General features: G+C 40.4%; 1 protein-coding gene and 1 long non-coding RNA gene across 2 annotated transcripts in view; one reads left to right on the top strand and one right to left on the bottom strand.

Annotated features, from left to right (window-relative positions):
• Positions 1–6,849: 6,849 nt before the first annotated feature.
• ranbp10 (RAN binding protein 10) overlaps positions 6,850–24,745 on the bottom strand; it is a 40,023-nt gene continuing 22,127 nt past the window's right edge. Inside the window, exons 4-15 of the mRNA XM_052060879.1 lie at positions 21,606–21,773; positions 19,795–19,817; positions 18,086–18,270; positions 17,736–17,848; positions 16,966–17,074; positions 16,749–16,897; positions 16,426–16,642; positions 12,760–12,899; positions 12,446–12,597; positions 11,432–11,543; positions 11,111–11,252; positions 6,850–8,972 (exon numbers count right to left, since the gene is read on the bottom strand). Coding sequence (XP_051916839.1) covers positions 11,122–11,252; positions 11,432–11,543; positions 12,446–12,597; positions 12,760–12,899; positions 16,426–16,642; positions 16,749–16,897; positions 16,966–17,074; positions 17,736–17,848; positions 18,086–18,270; positions 19,795–19,817; positions 21,606–21,773 — 1,499 coding nt within the window. The 3' untranslated portion in view covers positions 6,850–8,972; positions 11,111–11,121. The remainder of the gene's footprint in view (positions 8,973–11,110; positions 11,253–11,431; positions 11,544–12,445; positions 12,598–12,759; positions 12,900–16,425; positions 16,643–16,748; positions 16,898–16,965; positions 17,075–17,735; positions 17,849–18,085; positions 18,271–19,794; positions 19,818–21,605; positions 21,774–24,745) is intronic.
• Positions 9,917–10,888, top strand: LOC127597801 (uncharacterized). Its single transcript, XR_007961763.1, has 2 exons — positions 9,917–10,049; positions 10,806–10,888. It is a non-coding gene; the product is annotated as an uncharacterized LOC127597801 (long non-coding RNA).

Below are 24,745 nucleotides of genomic sequence, written 5' to 3'. Positions count from 1 at the left end.
GGTTTAAAACCACAATAAAGGTAAGTGCTCCCCAATGTTTGTTGTATGTCTAGCTGAACACATTATGTTAATTTGTGCAAGGGAGAATAAAACACAACTGTATCGTGTTGTTGAGTTTTCTTGTGTATTTATTCTCGACTGTGTTTGAAATAAAGTGACATGCGGCAGTCTGTTGGTGGGAGCTGATTAATGTTCAAACATATCAGCCGATCGTAAGTTGCGCAGACTCCAACTGCGGCAATCAATTCAATCAGCAGCGCTTACGAGCCATTACAATCTAGTTGAGAGCAGGCGGGCCGCATCCTTCAACTGGCCTCACAGTAATTATTATTCAGCCAGGCTAAAAGAAGCAAGCATAGCTGCCTGGCTGGATGGAGGGAAGGGTGACTGAAGTCAGAACACATGTCCTTAATGAATTGCATGTGACTATAAACATGCATCCAAGTGATTGGGCAATACGAAAAGTGGGCGTAGTGTATTTTACAACCCCTTCCCTCCTCCCGTGAGAACGAGGTGGCTCGTTGTCATGGTGATTTCTGTGTCCCATAGCAACCCCCGCTAAATGTTCATCCCAATTCTGAAGGCCGGAGGTCTCTCGGTGCTCCGTGGATGTCGACAGCCCTTAAAAGGTATAATACACGCTGGAAAGTCAGAAGAAGCCCGCTGCGCTCGCCTTAAGAATAATTACAGGCTCGGCACAAGAAAAGAAGTTCAACAACACTCAAAGTGAAATTTCAAGCCCGGATCTGAGCCACTAACCTTTGGCCAGACAGTAGAGATTTTGGAGAGACTTGAATAGAATTGAACCACTGTTGTGTGTGGGAGTGAAACAGCACACTGTCTTCAGGCCTGATGAAGCATTTATTTAGAAATTGTGTGGTTTTGTTAGCCTTGTGCTTTGGATTTATGAGCTATACCATTTCGGTCAGGCAGCGGGGTCAAGCTTTCAAAGACTCTGAATACATCACACCATAGGGTTGCACCGTTTCATGAAATTCATCTTAAAAATGGAGCGACTGACTGTGAGTCTGTGGATTTTTCAGTGGCGCACTGCACCTGAGCAAAACATACGATATGCAGTCACGAACCGCGCATAAAGAATTCATACAAAAGAGGAACCCGTACGAAAGAGATTCTGCCTTATACACGAAGATGATTAGAAAAAAGCTAGCTGCAGCCTACAGTTCGATACCGGTACTTTATTCAACCTCTTGGAGACATTACACAATCATGGTGAATTTGTCGCATGTTTTTGATTTTGGTTATTTCGCTACATGTCTGTATATAAAGTGGCTAATGAGTGTACATACACAAAAATACACGCTATTGACGCCGTTTGAAACTGGTACCTTTTCCTTTGTAACAAGACCATCATGAAACAGTTGACATTCTATTTTTCCACTGGCTTTTCATACTTTACTCAGGGCAGAAAGGTTAAGTCAATCAACGTTGTCATAACTTGCAGACAGCAGACACTTAATTAGGTATACCCACAGATAGGATGGGGCAACATGAGGTGCAGCAAGGATTTGTGCAAAAGAAAGGATCAAATGGAAATGTAGCGTGTAGGCCGCATGTGCCGTGAAGGCGAGGATGGGTAGGTACACACGCTTAAAAAATATATATCAATGCTCTTTTCATTGACATTGTCAGAAGCATTGGATCAAAGGGCCCATCTCATGAAAATAAGCCTGTGACGTGGTTTTTGATTGACATCTGTGTGGTTTATCATTTGTCAAGTCAAGTCAAGTCTACAGTATTTATAGAGCAATTTCAAAAAGCCATCACTGCATACAAAGTGATGCGATTTAACATACACAATAAACAGTAAGACGAATCGGTAATAAAGGCAGTAGAAAGCACCAAGCAGTAAAATCAAGAACAAATCTAAGTCATGCTGAGTCGAACGCCAAAGAATACAAGTGAGTTTTGAGGAGGGCTTTAAAGATGGCCAGCGAGGAGGCTTGCCGAATGTTCAGTGGGAGCTCATTGCAGAGAGAGGGACCAGCAACAGAAAAGGCTCGATCCCCTCTGAGCCTCAGTTTAGTTCTTGGTACTTCTAACAAAGACTGGTCCACAGACCTGAGGTGTGTATGGGCGGATGAGCTCAGAGAGGTAAGGTGGCGCGAGATTATTCAGAGATTTGAAAACAAAGAGGAGGATCTTAAAATAGCATGAAATAGCCTTTGAAAGGCCAAAGACTTGTAAAGCGAGCTGAATATGTCATTGTTGAGCCATACAGTTGACATTCTTTCAAGTACCGGTACTTGCCCACTTTAAAATTGCTACGTTATAATCATCTTTGATTTATTCTTTTTTTTTATGTACGGGTAGTTAGTTTTTATTTCCATTTGACTTCTGTTTTTCTTTCACCCTGCAACCTGATAACATGATAAACTGTCCACTGTAGTAACAACCGCCGTTCCTGAAAGGGTGAAACGGAATTTGTTTTCAGAGCAGATGTGTTAGCCTTTATTAGTTTTAATTTTGAAAAAAAAATAGTTTCGTTTATATTTGTTTTAGTTTGTTACTTCTTTTAATATATAGAAGATTCAGTATGTCCAGCCCAAGATTTAAAAAAAAAGTACTAACTATTGTTTTAATAAAGTACTGTACACTACAATTCTCAAAGGACTGTTGGACCTTGCTTCTTCAGTACAGATGTGCAATCATACCAAAATAAATAAATAAATTTGAAATGAACCCTGAAAGCATATGTATAATATTCATAGACAAACACAAAAACAAAGGACATTTTCACTAGAAATACAGTTTATTTTGTTTTATAAACGCATGATGTAGTTTCAGTCCGTTTCTTTTTGTTTTTTAGAAGTATTTTCTTTTCTTTTATTTAATGGATTTTTTTTTTAATCATTTCATTCATTTCCGTTAACTATAATGACTATATATGCCCACTCAGCTCAGGAAAAATAGCTGATGGCAACAACACGCCTGCTACAAGCAGTAGCTACTTTAAGTGACTCATGCCAAGTAAATTAGACAGTAAAAATATTTATTAACAAATCCAATTCCAATGAAATGGAACATCGTGTTAAACATAAAGAACAGCAGAATACAATGATAAGCGAATCATATTCAACCGGGATTTAACTGAATAGACTGCAAGGAAAGGATATTGAGTGTTCCAACTGATTCATTCACTTGATTGTTTTTAGCAATAATCATTGAACTTAAAATTTTATGCCAATCGCAGGGCACACACAGAAAAACAAACATTTGCGCTGACGGTCACACCTGGGGACAGTTTAAAGCAGGGGTGTCCAAACTTTTTGCCAAGGGGGCCAGATTTTATGTGGTAAAATGTCGGGGGGCCGACCTTGGCTGACATTCTTTACATTGAACAACAATATTGTTCAACAAATTTTAGTAAGCCAGTCTGTTTCACATTTCCATTTTTATTTTAATTTCAACAATCTTAAGAATTTCTTTTGGTTCATTTGAAACAGGTATATCACATGCAACTGCTTATTCACTTGACTTTTTCTTAAACAGAAGTCTCCTGAGTGCAAATTGATTGATTTGAAACATAAAATGTATCACCATGACTTTTCAATAGTCACAAAACCTTTGACTCGAACAACAGGTAAATGAACAAGCAATACACATATCCACAACTACAAGGATCATTTGAAATATGACATATCAGTCAATATAAACACGGAGTGATGTCTTATTAACTCGTGAGTGATGGCCTCTAGTGTCTAAATGCGATCACTCATTTAGTGAATGCTATTACTCATTTAGCCACTAGAGGGAAGCAGTACTCTATGAAACATCACTCACCAGTCTATGAGACCTCAGTCAATGCAACACGTGTTCCATTGCGCCCAACCTGCGGGCCAGACGGCACTGATTTTATGACTGGGGCCGAGGGCCGGATGAAATTCGACCGCGGGCCGGATTTGGCCCCCGGGCCGGACTTTGGAAATGCCTGGTTTAAAGTGTTCTTGCCATGCATAGTTTTAGATCGTGGGAGAAAACCAGAGTACCCGGAGAAAACTCACGCAGGCACGGGGAGAACATGCAATTGGACGTTGACGAACATAGTTCGTAAACTGACTATTTTTGCACGCAGTTCTTGACAAAGAGGTGAATCTTGCCCCACCTTTGCTTGTGAATGACTTTTTGAACATAATCATGGCACCCACCTGTTCCCGGTTAGCCTCTTCACTCGTGGGACTTGTTCATGGCCAGGTCTTTTGTGTGCCTGAGGAGTTCATCCTGCACGCCCTGATGCCCTGATCTCTGGCCAAGTCACAGTACTCTCTGCAGGAGACCTTTGGTATTTTCTCCCCGGTAACTACTTCACAGCCCGGCGCACGTTTTCTGGCTCCACCCCAACCCGTGCTCTCTGGCTTTCGATTTAGTCCGCCAAGGCGCACGCTGCGGCCCGCTGAGCCCCCTCTAAGATGGACCATCAGAGTGTCTGCAACATGAGGATAAGGGCTTCTTCATTGACTTTGATGGTAAGCCTGAGACGTCTGAATAGACAAGAGTTAAGGTGGCCCGTGTAGATGTGTCCAGGAGTTGGCTCGAGCCCCACGCCGGGGTCAGATTCCCAATCTTGCTGCGCCGGCCTCTGCCAGGGTGCCCTTTGACTCCATCGACACCCTCCTTGGCAGGTGGACAAAGGGCCTGTGTGCCCCTTGTCCTCCCTGTCTCCTTTGTTGTGCACCCGCCATGGCCAGGTTGTCGTTTTGCATATGCGTGAGGATTTTGACTATGGATGACTTCTGGGGGCGCCTGTTGACATAAATCCCAAAACGGAGCGAATTGTTCAGAGGTGTGTTTAGGAAAGGGTGTTGTTTTTGTTTTTTGTATGCCGGGTTTAATTGCTGTATTTGCGACACACCTTCTGTGTATCGTTTTCTTTGGCACCACAGATCCATCATTTTTATGGCCTGTTTCATGATTTTCTTTTTTTTCCAAACGATTCTGTTGAACCACAATTGAAAAGCAATGTTTAATTTTTTAATTTCTTTTGTCAGATTATATCCGTGACCCACTTTGGGGTTTTCTTTCATAAACATTTAACATAGTGTTTTGAAACACTTCTGATACTCAACTTGAATGAATATCAAGTTTTATAAAGGATCGTCAGAGATAGGCACTCAGAAATAACGACAAGACACTTCTGGCTACCAACAATAGGCACTTTATTGGTCCCACACAGAAATGATAACACAGTTCCAACAAGTTGTATGAAGCTAAAGAACTCTTACCGTGTGCCAGTAGGGTGGAGAGCCAACACCCTCAGCAGAGTGAGCTTCAATACGAGCTAGGCGTTCGTACGGTAACCCATAGCGGACTCTGCTGAGGAGCATCGCTCCCCTCCTTTTATCCTCTAAAGTGTGTGCATCGGGAGGGGTGAGTGGCCATTCTCATCCCTTCCTACGCCACACTGTTTGTTGTGTAACCAAGTGGCACGGACTTGTAATCATTTACTTGCAATTATTCCAAAGCAGGTTCAAGAGTTTATCTCACTTATAATCATTTAAAAGCATTCCAAAGGGTTTATCTTATTTGTAATCATTTGCAATTATTCCAAAGCAGGTTCAAGAGTTTACCTCTGAGAAGATATACATTGGTTAAAGAAAACATCACAAAATATCTTAAAATACCACATAGGGATACCAACAATTTAGTCTACGTGTTTGTGTATATCATCGTCTCTGCTGCTGTCACACGCAACCACATAAACGCAGGCCGTGGCAATGACCATCCTGGGATCTGGACCTGACGATTACCGATTTTTCCAACTTAATTCTCATTTTATGCACATCTCACGCAAACGCCCAAAAACTTCGAGAAAAACAGTGGGGACTCAGCACTCGGCTCCTTTCTGCGGAACTTGTCTCCCTGCCCTCTAACTTTCACATTTTCGCAAATTGATTCTTTATTCAGGCCTTGAATAGTTGTATCGCATTTTTTCAGCCAGTTTTTCACATACAAAAAGAAAACATTGACAAAATCTCAAAGTCAATCCTGTGTTTTTGACATGTGACTTGTGTTTTGCCAATGGGCTCTATCTTGTGGCCTGAGTTATGTCACTAACTTGCAACTGGATGGACGCAGCCTTGCTTCATCTAATTTGTGAAATGTTTCAGCTGACATGACATTACAATCAGCTCCAGTATCAATTCGAAACATGACCTTTTTCTTGTTTATTTACAGCCCTGCAGACCATCTGTCTTGGTCACTTTTAGTATTTTCAACTGCTTTCATGCTTCTCATTTCTATAGTTTCAATGTGCATCTCTTCATCAGTTATCACCGTCCTGCTTCTGTTCCTCAACATGCATTTTTGTATTGCCTATTTTCTTGCAAAAGTATTCTTTTTATCACATTTCGTGCACGCCAAGACATAGGCTGGACACTCTCCTTGTTCATGTTTGTAGGTGCATCGGTCACAGTTCAATTTTGTTTTCTTTGGTCATTGGCTTTTCTCTCGTGAAGCTGCTTCCTTTTTTTTTTTTGGCTAGCCTTTGCAGTGAATGTTTTGTGCACTTCCACTTCATCATGCAAAGCTTTCGTCTGGGTGAACGTTATTTCACTGGCACGCCACATATCCAGCGACTTATTTAATGTGAGATCAGCCTTTCTGAGCAGCCTTGGCTTTCATTTGATCATCATGCATACCACAGACAAATCTGTCACGTACCAGTGAGTAATTTAATTCCAAGAAAAAAATCAATTAAATCTGATCGTTCATAAAATATTCTTATTTTTATATGACCGTTCAAATTCTCGTTCGGATTACACGGCAGAGTCCTCCATTTACGTCTTTTAGAACAGCTTCAAACAAAAATACAACACACAAGATCAGTCATATGCTCATGGATGTATTTTAATAAAAATAATTCTGTTAAAACAGAATACAATATTTCTTTAACACATTTCCAGTACATATTTTTTCCAATCATACTTTTTTTAATAGATTTTCAAAGTCATGCTAAGTAGACAGTAATTCTTTAAAATACAAAAAAAGACATAAAATGAAATTCTTTATTACTGCTGTGCTAAAACATAAAAGAAATTAAAATCACAATAGGAGTCAGTTGTGCACTGCTTTTTTTTTGTTGCAGAGGCTCAAGTCATTCTCTGTAAGGTCTTGGACCTTTCCGACAAATTTCTTGCATCCTATGCATCATTAATCAGACCAGTGGTCATGTCTATGCAGGGATAAAGGGAGTTCTGAGTTCAAGCATCAGCAAAAGCTCAGAGTGTGCTCCCTTCAGGGCTGAAGCAGGAGGTTTTGTTTGTGTAACAGGTGTCCTTTAATGCTGGAAATCAGATGCAGTTGTGGTTATTATATTAGTTTCCTTTTATACTTGTTGGTCAAGAACATATTTAATCTTAAAAAAAGTTTGATCACATACTCAAATTGTATTTTGGGGGTCCACATTACGAAACAACACCTGCAAATTCAGTATTTCCATTTGGAACTATGCTCTTTGTGGAGTGAATCCATGTCCCGTGTAAAAATGTCATGCTTGAATACAATGACCCAGTAAGATTTTATTTCTTGCTGTTTGCCAGTTCACTGACGAGCATAAAGTTGAATTCCACAAGCATTTTGAAAGAAATGAAATATCCACCACTATTGGAAAAACACCTCAAATAATTATTTTTAATTTGTAAAAAAACAACCTTGTTGTATTGCACTTGTGAGATTAGAAGTAATGTTTTCACGTTTTGTTTTTCAATAGAGATGTTTATTTGATTCTGCATGTTTAATTGGAAGACAAGGGGAAACTAAAATTGCGCTCAGGCTGCAAGGGAATGCAGATTCTATATTTATGCCACAGTAAATATAGACTAATTATTTCAACAGCACCACCCACTCAATTTGTTTTGCCAAGTGTGACTAAATGTGTGAAAATGACGCTGAAGCAGCAACACCTAAGTCAGGTTCCAGTTGAATGCAGTCTACGCACCCATGCCTGAAAAATATTGAATCACTTCTTCGTTACAACACTTTTTATTTCTTTATTATTTGGTGTGGATTCCATCAATTTGACAACATAAATTGATGCAAATATTTTCACCTCGTCTTTTTGTGTGTTTTGCCTAAGGATGGTGATGATTAACACAATAGCCTTGGAAGTGTCAGCGACAATGTGACATTGAATCTAAATTTCTGCTCATGCTTTTGTTTTTGTTTCATTGAGGCATGTGATTAGTTTGGATGGGAAAGAGGGGAAAGAAAACAGAGCATAACTGTAAATGTTTCCAAACACACGGGTCCTTAGAAAACGGTTGCTAAGAATTCGAGACTGCTTTGATATACCGGTACATTTAAACTTGGGTCAGAGGTGATTGCCTACTTATTTGCCTCATCCAGAAATGATGTCTCTCAGCTGGGTCTTTTCTACGTCAAACACACTGGGTGAGCGAACAACGTCAAAATGCTTTTGTTTCGCACTCCTCGCAAAGTAACAAGGGGTCTGCTTTGCATTGCATCAGTAAAAGGATATTTGTCCAAGTATATATTTCACGGCGACTTGTATTTTATTCAGTATGATGTAAAAATGACCACCTATTGTCAGTGTCACCGCAGTGAGCAGTTGGACAGTGTGGCACAAGATATGGTGAAGTTCAAAATTGAAATCTGTAGAAAACCTATTGTAGGGGGTCAAAATCCACCATTGAAAAGCAAAAGAGAATGACCGTTTGTCGATGATCAGCACTACAATCTGACAAAAAAAACCCAATAGATAAACAAAAATATAATTAATTCATATTTAAATAGTGTCACACTTTTTTTTGGATAATACTAAATTAAAAAGGAAGCTTTCTTTTTGAATCTTCTCTCTGCTTTTTCTGTCACGGCTGCTGGCTATGCCACTGATAGTCAGCCAAACACACCAATCACACGCATGCTTTCTTCTCTGTAGCCATGACAACCCCCTGCTGGACATGTCCGCTCTCTCAGTGCAACTTAACATAAACCTGCAGGGAGACATACAGTATTTTAAGTACAACAAATTGCAATTATATACTGTATACGATCTGTATTTCTGAAACAATGCTCTCTCAGCATGGCAACAATCATATTCAGTACTTATACGATTATTGTATTGGACATGCGGACATTATGTCTGTCCATAAAAACTGCTTTTTCAATACATTTACAAACTCAATTCCCATGAAGTCAGGATGTTGTGTTAAACAAATAAAAACAGAAGACAATGATTTTCCTACAACATATATCTAATGTAATACAGACAAAAACAAGACATATAACGGTCAAAATTTTGAGCAAATGATCATAGATACTGATCATTTGGGCTTGGGAATTTATGTCCCAAGCATTGGGACATAAATTTACATCATTTGGGAAATTATGTAAAAAAATGATACCGGAATGACTTGAGCTACATCATAGAATCTATGTGTAACCAACCACATTTTAAGATAATTTCATCACAGGGTTTCTGAGATGGACCATGATTCACCTGCATTGGAATTTAAGGACAGTACAGCAAAACAGGAAAAGAGAAATACTGCAGAATACTTTAACAATAGTTGCAAAACAATTCACTTAGGTTTGTGAATGTTTGACTTCAGTTATGGGATTGGTGGAAGGAAATTGAGAGCTTGGGAAGGACGTTGAGAAGGACTAATAAAGGACAAGCCTTGATGGTGTATGACAAGATGACAATTTTAATTTGTGATCACATCTTTTTCATTTTTATTTGTTTTGTTGTTATCAATTTGTCTTTTATTTAAACTTTGTTTAGTCAGTGAAGAAAATCATGTTCTTGTTCAGCACTACACAGTTCGATTAAAGGTGAAAGTGTACTCGGTTTCAAGATTAAGTGCTGTTTTTGATTAAGTATGTGTTGGGGCGGGGTCACAGTAGTGAAACTGCTATTATCTCAAATGCATCTGGTGCCCTTATAGACAAATTGATAAACTGGAGACAATTAGCGATCACTTTTTGAAGCCCCGTGTCGAATTAAAAGACGGGATGAGCCCCACTGTCTATCGTTACATGCTGTGCGCTGTTTCTACCGCTAGATGTCAGTAATGTCTTGGGCATGGAGTTTCATACAGCCGTTGCAATTTGGCTTGGGGGGGGGGAACAACCTGAAAATCGAGACGTACTAACTCGGGGGCTTCGTTTTGATACGTTGCTAAATTTAAGCATCCCTCCCTGACACAATGGCTTGTACCACAAAGGTTAAAAAAAGGTTTTAGAGGGGTTAAGAGCCACTCAAGAGATAACATTTTTTTTTCCCGAAGAGCTCGTCTCATGTGCTCAAAATGAAATTGCTGATTGGACAAAGAGGAGACTTGAGTTCTGCAATCATTGCTCATCCTAAATTCCCGGGTGTTGGCCAGACGTATTTGCACATTGAAAATCGGAATTGTTACTTGTAAAGCTGACTGTGTAAAGTCAAGCGAACTCAATCAGTGTTGAAATAGATTTCAAATTTTTATTTGTAAAACTGAATGTGACAATATATTCAGAATTGAATTTCCAGTGGGGAATCCAAATTCAAATGGCATAATTGTGTTTTTGAAAGTAAAAATTCAAATTAAAGCATTGCAAATTCAATTTATGTAATTCTGATTTAGTTTTCATTGCACTTATTCAAGTTTAATGAGCCCAAACACTGCCCTTCAACTGTTTGACCATTTTCTCACACAGTGGTTCACAAAGAAGTGAACCTCACTCCATTTTGCTTGTGAATGATTGAGCAATTCAGGGAAGCTCCTTTTGTACCCAATCATGGCACCCATCTGTTCCCACTTAACTTGTTCATCAGGTATTTTGAGCATTCCTCAAATTTCTCAGTCTTTTTTGCCACCTGTCCCAGCTTTTTTGGATCATGTTGCAGCCATAAGATTCTAACTTAATGCTAATTTGCGAAAAACAAGAAACTATCAATTTTAATCTTGAATGTATTGTCTTTGTAACGTATTCAATTAAATATGGATTGAACATTATTTGCAAATATTTTATTCTCTTTTTATTTATGCTTCAGACAACATCCCAACTTCATTGGAATTGGGCTTCATCCTTGCAAGCAGAATAACCATATTCACTTATATGTTCTCTGTCGACTCTAGTACATACTCACCCACACAAGGGCTAGAGCAAAAAGTTGTCTACTCTGGCGAAAGAACAGGAACCAGACCTGACTCGCGCCATAAGCTGTACACACTCTGTGGCCTGGCCCAGCGCTAACACCAAAGGAGGCTGTTTTGGCAGATTTTGGGACTCTAGACATGAGACACAAATCAGAATGAATATCATTCAAAATGCATCACTAATGAGTGTACAGTATGTGCATATCATCTAAAATGTTACTTTACGACATTTTTCATTGATGAACATGCTGGGCTCAATACTGAAATACAGTGTAGTAATAATACATCTAAGTGTGTGCTTTCTTTTCTACCCAGTATGGCGCTGTTGAGTGCGGAACAGAGTGACTCTCTTTGAGTGGGGTCTAACTGCTGGCCCACGGGGCAGTTCCACGGATCCGAGTACGCTAACAGGCTGAACGCATCCTGCACACACAGAAGCATCCTCACCAACCATGGAAATGGCACACATTTCATCTTGCCACATGTAAAACACTGACAGCCTGAAACATTCACAGAGGGGGTGGGAAAAAAAAGGCTTGCATAATCCTCTGCATCGATCTTTTGGACACTTGGGGGCAGCAAACAAAAATGTGAACATTGCAAAGTAATCACATATTGATTCCGAAATCTAAGTAACTCTACGATAATTACATTTTATTTACACTACTCATTTAATAAATGTAACATAAAATTTCAGTAATTGCCTTTGTTAATAAAAAAGGTCACTCATAAATATTGTGTAGTGTGCTACAAAGACAGATATGATTCACAACTAATGGATTATGATTAGGGCACCATTTAAAAGTTCACCACTTTAGGGTTTCTACAGAAAAATAATCAGTTTAAAATTTAAATTGATCATGGGAGATAATGTCTTATCAACAACAATGTGTTGATAGTGAAGTACCGCAACAAACGCATCCTTCCAGGTAACACACTACAATGGTGCCTTGACTTGCGAGTGTGCCCAGCTCACAAGCTCTTTGAGTTATGAGTCCTCGCTTGGTTGATTTGTTGTTTTTTTTGCTTTATATATTGGAAGTCAAAATTCAAGGTCCGAGCAAGGTTCAAGTGAAGTGAAGAGATTAACGAAATTTCAAACAACTAATTTGCTGCCCAAATCATTTTAAGTGGGCTGGTAGTGAATTAATTGATTTGATGTTCAAGTAAACCGAGTTATTAGCTTGGTCATGAAACAAATTTAACTCTTAACTCAAGGTATGAGTGTAATCTACATCCTGTTGAGCATTTTTTATACTGTAGTATAAAGTATGAATAATGGGTTGTCTTTCAAAACTCCACAGTTCCAAGAAAAAGAGGTGTACCTGTAACATCTTCTTGTGTGTTGTGTTCTTGCCGTACTCGCGGCAGAGCTTTTCATTCAGTGCCTGAAGTTCACGTCCGAACTGGATCATCCTCTCTGTGGCTGCCTGGTTGCCTCCACACAGCTGTCTGCCATTCCGATAGTCTTCCTCTCCTGGCAACAGACACATATTGACTATTTAACATGGAAACCAAAAGGTAAGCAAGTTGCAATCAGCGCACAAAGTTGAATGATAAGAACGAAGCAAAAAATAAAGAAACAGAATGAGAATAGCTTGGCAATATTTCATTGTGATCAATATCTGCGTCCGCGTACCTGTTACACCATTACCAATGCTGTTGTCATCTGGCTGAAGTATCTCTTCGTGTTTATATGTGCCATTCATGATACGAGTGGACGAGCCCTCGACAACCCCATTTGTGTAGTGTTCCGCTTCAATCTCCATCTCACTATCACTATACACACGTAAACAAAGACACGAGATTTTCACTTTGCACAGAAAAGCTTCAAGGAGGGTAACCTTTTACATTGAATTAAAATGTAGCAATTCATTATGACCCAAGACACAAATATCACACAAGATAGACTAATGCAGTGTTTTTCAAACCCTGTGCCACCGCACACTGGTGTGCCGCGAGATATTGTCAGGTGTGCCGTGAGAAACGGTCGATCGCCTGGAAGAGTAATCATGTAATACTCTTCCATCTGTGCTGTTTGTTACACATACATGCAGCTCATTTGACAATAAAGTTGTATTCAATTCAATTCATACCGGTAGGGAGCAGCAGCAGCAGCTAGGAAATTGCCCTATGCTTCGAGACAAGCGAAGTTTCCGACTTGAGGCAATACATTTAAAGGTATATTTCATTTAGATTTACGTTTACTGAAGCTGGACTACCTCAATACAATACTTGCTGATTTATATAGCGCTTTCACAACAGCAGCATGTGTAACAAAGCACTTAAAACAGTTAACATAAAGCAAAATAATAAACACAACACACAACATAAAGTAAAATAATGAACACAAGACATAACTAAACATGGACAGTGGTGCAGTGCTAACCACTTTTCTCTCATACGCTTTGTTGTTTAAAGCAGTTTGAGATGAAAGAGGACTGAAAGTGTCCTTTCACCAGTGGATCAGCTCAAGCGACACATTCTACAGAACAGTCATTTGAATGATGTTGGAATTATACAAATACACAAGATGGGAAAAGGGATTGGTACAATATTGCCCGAGAGCTCAAACGATCGGGAGAAAAAGAACCGGCTGTCACAGAAAAAAAATCAGACCCTGAGCAAGTTAAAGTTCCAATTAGAGTTCCGATATTAGACAAACAGTTGACAGAAATACAACAAACAGAACGAAAGCAACGCATTCTCGCCGTATGTAATAAACTCTTCTCATGCGTAGCAAGGCTACTCCCCCCACAAACGAGCATTTGCTCCGGAGCAAATTTTTAACCCTGTAGCGTTCACACGTACCATTTTACATCGGTGCTGCCCCGCAAACGAGCATTTTAACCCACCTCCCTGAGGTTGTTTGTTGTTTGTTTGTTTGTTTGTTTGTTGAACATAAAACATATACAGTAATAATTTGACAGAAAATAAGGTAGATAAAAAAGTAAAAAGAAAGAAATCAGTCTTCATTCAACACAGTTATGTTCAAGGGAGTAGGATGAAGTAAAAAAACTTATCTAGTCCTACCCCGTTATGTGGTTAAGATAAGATATCCTTTATTCGTCCCACACTGGGGAAATTTATTGTTTATATCTACTAAATCATTTTTATATCAATCAGAAAAGAAAAAGTAAGAAGAAGTCTCCATTAAGGCTCATACTTTACCCTTAACCGTGATATTTTCACAACTTTTGGTTTGTATCGGGATTATATACATCCTCACCCTGGCACTCTTGTGTCAATTTTCTCTTGTATTCATAATGGATATTTCAATACCTTTCTCTATTTATCAACTTAGTTCTGATTTATCATTTTATTTAATCTTTAGAATTTATCATTTTAACTCTGATTGATGTAGGTTGTTTGTACTATTTTTTTGAATTTGTTTTTGAAATCAGCAAGCGATTTACTCATTTTTAGGTCCGTTTCGAGATTATTCCACATATTAACACCTTTGCTAGATACACTTCTTTGCTTGATGTTTGTTCTTGTTTTGAGTTTTTTGAATAAGTTGGTACCTCTTAATTCATAGTTGCTTTCTCGAATTTCAAAAAACTTCTGAATGTTTTGGCAGAGCAGGTTATTGTGTGCTTTGTACATTAATTGGGCGATTTTAAAGTCAACCAGGTCATAAAATTTCATCGTATTTAATTTGATAAATAGTGGATTTGTGGGTTCCGTATATTTTGATCTATTAATAATTCGAATTGCTTTTTTTTGTAGTTTGAGAATAGGGAGTGTGTTTGTTTTGCAGGCATTTCCCCATATTTCCACACAGTAGGTCATGTATGGTAATAATAATGAAGTGTATAATGTGTACAAAGATCTCTTATGTAGCACTTGGTTTTGTAGAGGATCCCTAAGGTCTTGGCTATTTTTCTTTTTACGTTATCGATATGTGGTTTCCAACATAGTTTTGAGTCTATTACTAATCCGAGAAACTTGGTTTCATACGCTCTTTCTATTTCAATTGAGTTTACCATAATTTTAGCTTGGTGTTTGATTGGTCTTGTGCCAAAAACAATTACCTTCAATTTTTTCAGGTTAAGTGTTGCCGCGTGAACACCCCTAATATTTTACTTGCCATTAAAATGAATGCACCAAATATTGGATTGATGTTGATTTGATTCCTCTTCAATGTGTTGTAATATTGCATGAATTTTCAATGTAAAAAAAAACGCTTATAGTAATATTAAAACACTTAATTGTTAAAATAAGCTCTTTTTTCACATTTTCAGGTAGTGGTGTGCCGTGGGATTTTTTCAATGAAAGAAATGTGCCTTGGCTCAAAAAAGATTGAAAAACACTGGACAAATGAACTGAAACACATGGATGATGGCTAAAGCCTGACGTGGATTTCAGGTTGCTGCGATAGCAGCAAGACTTCTTTTTGTGTTATTGTAAGTGTTGGGGCATTCAAAATTTTGTTTTGCTCTGTTTGGACACAACATCACTCGAGCTTGCTTGCTACTAACTTGGTTACTCTTTTGTTGATTGCTTTGAGCTCCTCCGTGGCCCACATACATGTAAGGTGGGAGGTTGTGGAAGGGGGGGGTGTCTATCCATCCATCAATCCATTTTCCGATCCGCTTATCCTCACAAGGGTTGCGGGGGGCACTGAAGCCTATTCCAGCTGCCTTCGGGCAGTAGGCTGGGGACACCATGAACCAGATGCCAGCCAATCGCAGGACACACAGAGACGAACAACCATCCACGCTCACACTCACACCTAGGGACAACTTGGCGTTCAATCAGCCTGCCATGCATGTTTTTTGAATGTGCGAGGAAACCGGAGTACCCGGAGAAAACCCACGCAGGCCCATCGAGAACATGCAAACTCCACACAGGGAGGCCGGAGCTGAAATTGAACCTGATACCTACACTAGGAAAAAAAAAACCTTTGAATGTACTTAATTTGAATAGGAACATCACTTGCACAAGATTAAAACATATTAAAATACCATGTGTATTAACATTATAATATGTAGAAAAGTGTGGACCAAACCCTTGTAAAGGTGGAGGAACACTTCATATACCTGTACATCTGTTTCTAGGATCAGACCTAGCAATCAGTTGTTGTGCGGCTTCTGCCACAGACATGTATAGAAAACAACCTTCCCCAAACTGTTCCCTCAAAGTTAGAAGCACAAAATTGTGGGAGAATAAAAAAGTCTTGCCGAAGTGAAGAATTAAGCTTTAGGTGCCACTCAGGGCTCCAGCACCAGATTGAATGATTGACTTAATACAGATTAGTTTTCAAGACGCAGATTTAGTGGGCACCAGGTTAAGCAATGCCTACCTGGTTTCTTGATTGCTGTTGTTGCTGTGTGGCTGGCTCTTGGTGGAGTCAGAAGAATTAGACTCTGAGTAGTTGATGGATGAAGGTGAGGACGAGGTGGATGAAGAGGCCGAGGAGGATGTGCTGGGGTATTTCATGTTGCTGCTAACAACGCTGCTGTGGGTTTTTGATTTTTTGGAGGGAGTCACCCCATTACTGCATGTTGGGCTGTCGACACCTGGAGGAAGGAGCAAGATGAATTGAATAATCTTCATGACATTTAAGACAGATTTGATGATTCCGAAATGGGTTTAAAAAGCAAAAAAATACAAATAAAACCCCACCTCCAGTGTGCATGTGTGAATTTCCAGCCCCCTGGTGAGGGCTAAGGTTGGGAGAACCAGGGTAACCTCCCTGGGATTTGGGGGAGCGGATGGTCAAGCAGCGAACCTCACTGTCTGTACCGTTGACCATTTCCACAAACTGACGACACCTAAAAACACGCACACTGGCGTTACTGAATTTTACAAGAAATACCAACCTTAAATAAAGCCAACTTACTTCAACATAAACAGAAGGTTAGGATTGTGTTCTAACAGGCCAGGATAAAGTTGCTGAGTGGCTTCAATGGCTTCACCCACACGCCCCTCCAACACCAGCTTTTGTATTCCTGTTCAACAAAGTACCGTAATTGGATGCTTGAATAAGGTTATTTGGGGGTTCCTCGGTTTACGATGAATCAAACAAATCATACATATCTAATGTGGAGATTCCCGACCAGTATGCCGAGGCACAATCGTGCACCATTAGGGCTCTTAAGATATGCGGTGGAAAATTAATAATTTTTTTCAATAACAAATGATGTACAGTGATCCCTCGCTATTTCGCGGTCAGTTTATCACGCCTTCAGTGCATCGTGGATTTTTTTCAAACATATTCATAATTTTTTCCCATATACATGGAGTACAGTACTGTGTATGTTGCTCTATGCGACTCGCTGTTGTTTTGCAGCTTCTGGCGGACCGTTTGCGGACTTTTTGCAGACTTAAAAAATGTATATATATTTTTACCTGTTTATGTTAATTGGTCGCTACTTCGCAGATTTTCATTTATCGCGGGTGGTTTTGGTCCTCATTAACCACGATGAACGAGGGATTACTGTATCTCGTGAATGCATCTATGCCTGTATCTTAAAGTGACAGAAAAAAAATTCTATTACCTGTCCGAGAGTACAGTAGTGTCTACTTTGTGTGTGTGTGTGTGTGTGTGTGTGTGTGTGTGTGTGTGTGTGTGTGTGTGTGTGCGCGCGCGCGCGCGGTTTATTCACTTACTCTGTCTGTTTTTTATAGATGTTTGGTCTTCTTGAATCATGGTCTCTGTGGCTCTAGCAAAAGCAGTGGCAGTGGCATAGTATCCATGGTGGACCAGGTAGCTGGACACCATACTGGAGTCAAAGTAAATAAATTAACACTTGACTTCCCTAAGAACAATAGCGAAATGAATTTCAAATATCAAATGACAACTGCTGCTTTACTCATATAATTTTGTAGGTTAGTTGAGGTCAACACAGTATCTTACTAAGACAATGCAGTATGGCAAATACTCAAAATTTTCTATTCTTGCATTTAAAATACAAACAAGACTCAATTTAAGGAAAGACTGAAACGGAATGAAACTTTACTTCTGCAGGACAGCTTGCCAGTCACCCAGCCTTTCTCCTATTGGGAAGCGAGCGATCATCCCATGGATTTTAGCTCTCCATTCACTCATGTAGTCCTCAATGTCGAAGACAAATGGCTGCTGTCCAAAGTTTGCATCAACAATCTCGCCCGGAGTTTGAAGCCCCACAGTAGGGTATAGGTTAGGCTGGGTTAATAGCAGGGTGGAAAAGTTGAAAATAACAGGATTATATCGACAACGCAATGACACGTCACGTCACTCTAGAACCACTGTGTGGCTCTAGAGTCTAGTAACAGCAAACCTTTCTAGTAAGTACAAAAAAAAAAAAAAAAACCACTAACCGGATCAAAAATGTGATCCGGTTGGTGTAATACAATCAACATATAGGGAAACATTTCAATTGTCAACATTGAAAGTGGTCCAAAGAATTACATACTATCCTCTTATTGGACAAAATGTGATCACATGATCAGTGGAACAAGAGTCAAGCAAACGAAGGAAGGGAAGTCTGTGTCAAGTGCAGTGGATATAAAAAGTCTACATACCCCTGATTAAGCGCCAGGTTTTTGTGATCCAAAATCAATGTGAAACATTTTCTTTTGTAAAATGGCCCCCCCCCCCCCAAAAAAAAAAAAATCGGGCAGATAATAAAGTTATCTTCACTGCACATCCTGTTTCAGATCCTTCCACAGATGTTTGATCGGACTCAGTTCTGCATTCTGGATTGGTAATTCCAAAACTTTAACCTTGATTAGATTGTCATGCTAAAAGATGAGGTTACTCAGCTGTCCAGCCGAAGCGTGGAGGTTTTGTGCCAAGAAACGATTCATAACTTGTTCCAGATTCACTAAGGCCCCAGTTCCAGTTGAAGTAAAACAGCCCCACGATTATGCCACCACCCTGCATCACTGTAGATGCAGCATTTTCGTTATGAGCGGTGTTGTGTTTGCGGCAAACAACTTTTGAAATCTTTGCAAAATGTAGCAGGGCTTTGAGGTTTATTTTGAAGGGTAAGACTTCTATCCATATTGTCACCCAACCCCATATCCCAGACATTTGAAGAAGACGGGTGTCACATGAAGCGAACAGCCAATAGTTGCCAACACTTTATGCAGCGTCTTCAATGTTGCTGCCAGCCTCTTCGCAGCCTCTATGACCAGTTTTCTTTTTTTTTTCCCTCATCGAATTTGGTGGGACATTGATAATGTCATTATTGTCCTCAACTTTTCTTAACCTGAAGTGTTTGTCTTTACGGTTCTCCATGATGTACAGTATATTGGAAATTGTTTTGGATTCTTCCATTGGGATCATCTCTTATGCTGTATCATGTCCCTACAAAACTAGAAAAAAAGCCAGCTATAACATCTAATGCTTAACTGTTGTTAATCAGGGGCACTTCAATGTATGCAAGAAATGTATGCTGACTTCCATTTAACATGAGTTAGAATGTGATGAGTTAATTCTGAACACCGCAAAGTCGTAATCTCAAAATATTTGTCACAAATTTTATTCAATTGATGGATTCATGTTATTAAATAAAGTTTTGAAATTATCTTATCTCTTGAAATCACAAAAACCTGTGTTTTGAACGGGTATGTGTAGATTTTTTTCTATCCACTGTAAATCATTCAAAGTACAGGTAAAGCTCAATACAGCCTTGAAGTTGAGAAGGTGGCATCATGTAGAAAAAGGTCACACCATAGTACTTACAGGGAGGTCTGTGAAAGCCACACCTGGAAGGTAAAAGAAAATAATTTTTGTCATCCATGATTCCAATAAATTAATATCATTAATATTTTTCATTGATGCATAGTGATTGCAAATGTACCATAATTTCTTGCCAATTACAAATCAGGGGGGACCGGGGGATAATACACGTGTACACAAAAAGTAAGAAAATTTGGCATATCGTGTGGACGTTGACCGGTACCGAGGGCTTGTGAAACAGGTATAGTTCCACTCCAGAGGCGATTGCTCTAAGACTGCTAGGGAAGCTCAACTTCCCCCAAAATGTCCAAAAATAAATGATCAAATATATGTGTGTACATACAAATGTGTGTACATGTCATTGACTACATAGGCGCGACAATACACTTAACTTTTGTTCCGAATCAGCTTCTTGTTACTGGTTATGACGCGACTCTCTTCACAGTTTCACTGTGCTTTAAACTGTGTGGACGCTGAGCATCTACAGTCTACAACGCGGACGCTGGGCGTCGAGAGAATTCAGAGCCCGTTGTCCCAATGCATTGAAATAAGACGAGTCATTGGATAAATGCTAGTTTTGTCCCACCCATTGGATGCTCAGCGTCTCTGGTAGTCTATGGACAGTGGCCGTTTATGGGCTGGCCCGGACGCTCAGCTTTTCTGCATGATGATTGGATGATCTGTATGAGGCTGAATCTCTTTTTGATTGACAAAGAAATGAGCCAATCACCGATCTTTTGGTGTAGGCATCCGTGGGAGCATTTTTCAAATCTCATTCTGTTCCGAGTTGAACTGGAGACTTATATAATCATTTTAGCAACACTCTCTTTGTTGAAAACGACTAGCAACAAATTAATCTTTTATATCTGGTGGGTTTTATTGTACACAGATCAATTTCTTGAAAAGGAATGGAGAGGAGAATTCACATATAAATAAACGGACGCATTTTATGACGTCGGCCGAAATTGATAGCCCAACATCCGCCACTGTTCCACTCCAATACGATATGTAATGCCTAACTTTACAAATGTAAATGTAATAATAGAATTTTCCCGACTTATCGTGAAAGACAGAGCACTGCGGGTGCTGCTATATAGATACCATACCATACCGTACCATACCATAGCGCTGTCATGTTGATATCATGTTTTAGTGTCTTTCACGACCCACGGGAAACTTTTAACTTAATGAACTGCGTTTATTGCTTAAAAAGAAAAAACTAACTACAGCCATAGCGCATATATAGCCATATGGCTAAATGGCTAGGTGATAGTGGCTCATACTTCAAACTGCAAAATGTTTTGGTGAGCATATGCAATCTGGTGCCGTTTCCAGTGCATAGTCCAGCCAGCCACCTCGTCAGCAGCCCCTCCTCACCCCAGCTTCCCTGGGCCATCGACGGAATTGGATTATCTGTAGGTTTCCACGATGGGGCAGTCGCAGGCCCACAAGAGGACCACGGCGCAGTGTGTCTTTCATAACGAGACGGCGCGCTCTCTCTTCAGAACAGAAATGTGTGCAGGTGGCGGATATTGACAAAATCAGCGAAAAAGAGGGTGACTTTCAAACATACAGTCTGTGTTTTGAGGGAACCTGAAAAGATTTACTTGCACATATTGAAAAAGTAGTGGCATACACATATCAAAAATCAATCAGTTTGTGAGCATGAATACCAGCAAAAAGGGGGCGTGTAGTACAGAGAGAAAAGAGAAAAGAAAACAGATACCATATGGCAATTTGGGAATAGTGCTACATAAGACACGATTGTGTTTTATTCTCGAGAAATTATGGTACATGGATCCATTTCCACTGACCTAAACTGATGCCATTTTTGGTGTAAAAGCAAGTGTTGTTGATGAGGTTAACGCAGCAGCCAATCACATCACCCGTTGTGAAAGTTGGACCATATGGTTGGCCAGTCCCAGAGGAGCAAAAGGAGTGGCCGTCATCTCCATGATAACCATATGAGTGCTTGTCCCATCCTGAAATAGGGCAAGGATTAGGATTAGCTTTTACTTTATACTTTCAACCCTTGTGAAAAAAAATGCCTGTCACGAGGGCACCGAGCGTGTGAAATATCCTAAATTTCAACTAAATCATGAGTCATGTTCATTGGAACAGGAGTGGCTTCGTCATTCATTTATCTTTGATGCTCACGATCATTGCCAATTGCCCAGCAACTTTGCACTGATGAGATTTCTTAGGAATGCAGTTTCCGTGTTTTTGGTGCAGTGAAATAGATGGCCAGCTGGGGGCTCTATTGAGAGAATACACAGGTGAGTCAGTCAGTAGGCACAGCAGCACGCAGAAGGCAACCCAACTCAGCAGAGGTTAGCACTTCAGGGAGTGGCCAGAAATAGGTGTCTAAATAAAGGGGTGTTCACACGGCAACTTTTACTCCGGTGTCGCACCGGGGCTACCCCCCATAGAGTGTTCACACGTACAAGGTTATGCCGGAGTAGCCCCTGAAAACGGCTTAAACCGGAGCAAATTTAACCCTGCTCAGGAGGTGGTTTAAAAATTTACTCGGGAGTAAATGGTAGTTTGCGGGACAGCACCGATATAAATTGGGACGTCTGAACACTACAGGGGTAGACTCGCTACGCGTGAGAAGAGTTGATTACATACGGGTATTTGTTGCCGAATGAATCGTAGAATGCATTGCTTTCGTGTTCTGTTGTACTTCCACCATTTTTCCTTTCTCTTTCTCTCATTCTTTTACGGTGTCAGATAGACCACAGCGTTGATTTGTCTGGAGAAGTATAAACCATGGTTTCTCGATATGTCACAAACAAGACGGGGAAAAGGAAGTACACTTTACGCATGCAAATATTTTATTTCCGTATAATTATTATCATATTGCACGGCCGCAAAAACTGACGTATGTACACAAGTGGGGTTGCACCGGGGTTAATACGCTTCTCTTTAGTAAAGCAACTTTATACGGGTGGACGCTCCACAAAATTTACACTGGTGTAAGATATATCGTAACAAAATACATCGGTGCAGCACCGATATAAATGTGTGCCATGTGAACACCCCTTAAGCAACTGTTTTTTTTCATCCAGAATGTCCTCTGTATTGCTTATCCTCACCGGGCACATCCTAAACGTGTACAATTAACTATTGCAGGACTGATATTAAAATCGTATGCACATGAAAGTAATGACATTGAATAGCTCTTAATTTCAAAACCTCCAACAAATCGACTCCTTGGCGCAAACAACAGACCAGACATCATCAAAATTGGGCATTATTAAAACGAGTCACCAACATTAATTTCAATGGCACCCTTATTAATCCAATCCGTTATCTGCATCGCTTGTCCTCATCCTTTTAGAAGTGCCTTTAAGACCATGTTATGAAGAAAACTCCACCCAGTTTTTGAGATTTACTGGTTATTGTCTAAATAATGATGCAATCAATCATTCATTTCGAAAAAATGAAAATTATATATCACTACATACCTGGGATTGAATGCCTGGATTGTTAAATGACATAAATATATGACACTGACAGTGAATGATTTGTTTGATTAGGCTGCGTCTACATGCACAAGAGCTCAGACTCAGAATCATCTTTATTGGCCAAGTATGTAGAACACACAAGGAATTTGTCTCCGGTATAACACGCTGCACTAGTATCATCGTAAACAACAAAATCATTGAACCATTTTAGAGTAACCAGTAGTTTTGTAGTACCATTTTGTGGTGCAAGAAGAGTGACTATGTCAGTGACTGTTTAAGGAGTTAATGGCTAGAGGGAAGAAGCTGTTTAAGTGTCTGCTGTATTTGGTGCACATGGATCTGTAGCGTCTGCCTGAGGGGAGTGGCTGAAAAAGGTGGTGGGCAGGGTGCGGGGGATCCAGGAGGATTTTCCGTGCCCTTGTCTTGATTCTTGCAGTGTGCAAGTCTTCAAGAGTGGGTAGGGCGGTGCCAACGATTTTTTCTGCCGTCCTAACTGTCCGTTGAAGTCGGATTTTGTCCTTTTTTGTGGCGGCCCCAAACCAAACCGTGATGGAAGAACACAGGATTGATTCGATGACTGCCGTGTAGAACTGTCGTAGCACCTCCTGTGGCAGGCCATGCTTCCTCAGCAGCCTCAGGAAGTACATCCGCTGCCGGGCCCTTTTCAGGATGGAGATGGTGTTGGCTTCCCACTTCATGTCCTGGGAGATAGTGATTCCCAGGAACTTGAAGGTCTCGACGGTTGACACAGGGCATTTGGATAGTGTGAGGGGCAACTGAGGAGAAGAATGTTTCCTGAAGTCCACGATCAACTCTACAGTCTTGAGCGTGTTCAGCCCGAGGTTGTGTCGGCCGCACCAGAGCTCCAGCTGCTCCACTTGTTGGCGGTACGCAGACTCGTCGCCGTCTTTGATGAGACCGATGACCGTGGTGTCGTCTGCGAACTTTATGAGTTTGACAGCTGGATCTGTTGAGGTGCAATCGTTTGTGTAGAGAGAGAAGAGCAGTGGCGAGAGGACACATCCCTGTGGGGCTCCAGTGCTGGTGGTGCGTATTGATGATGTTGTTGCTCCCAGTCTCACCTGTTGTGTCCGTCCCGTCAGGAAGCTGAGGATCCACTGGCAGATCGTAGGGGACACACCGAGGTGGAGTAGTTTGGGGGTGAGGAGTTCCGGGATGATGGTGTTGAACGCAGAGCTGAAATCCACAAACAGAATCCTTGCGTAGGTCCCTGTGCTGTCGAGGTGCTTGAGGATGTAGTGCAGACCTATGTTGACTGCGTCTTCCACAGACCTGTTTGCCCGGTAGGCAAACTGGAGAGGGTCCAGCAGGGGTCCAGTGACGTTCTTTAGGTGGTTCGGCACAAGGCGTTCAAAGGACTTCATGACCACAGACGTCAGGGCGACAGGCCTATAGTCGTTCAGTTCCGATGTTGCCGATTTCTTGGGAACTGGGATGATGGTAGACTGTTTGAAGCAGGATGGGAC

The sequence above is a fragment of the Hippocampus zosterae genome, chromosome 3, assembly GCF_025434085.1.
Source record: "Hippocampus zosterae strain Florida chromosome 3, ASM2543408v3, whole genome shotgun sequence".
Lineage (NCBI taxonomy): Eukaryota > Metazoa > Chordata > Actinopteri > Syngnathiformes > Syngnathidae > Hippocampus > Hippocampus zosterae.
Note: the sequence above shows the minus strand (reverse complement) of the source record. Positions and strands in the feature narration are given on the sequence as shown.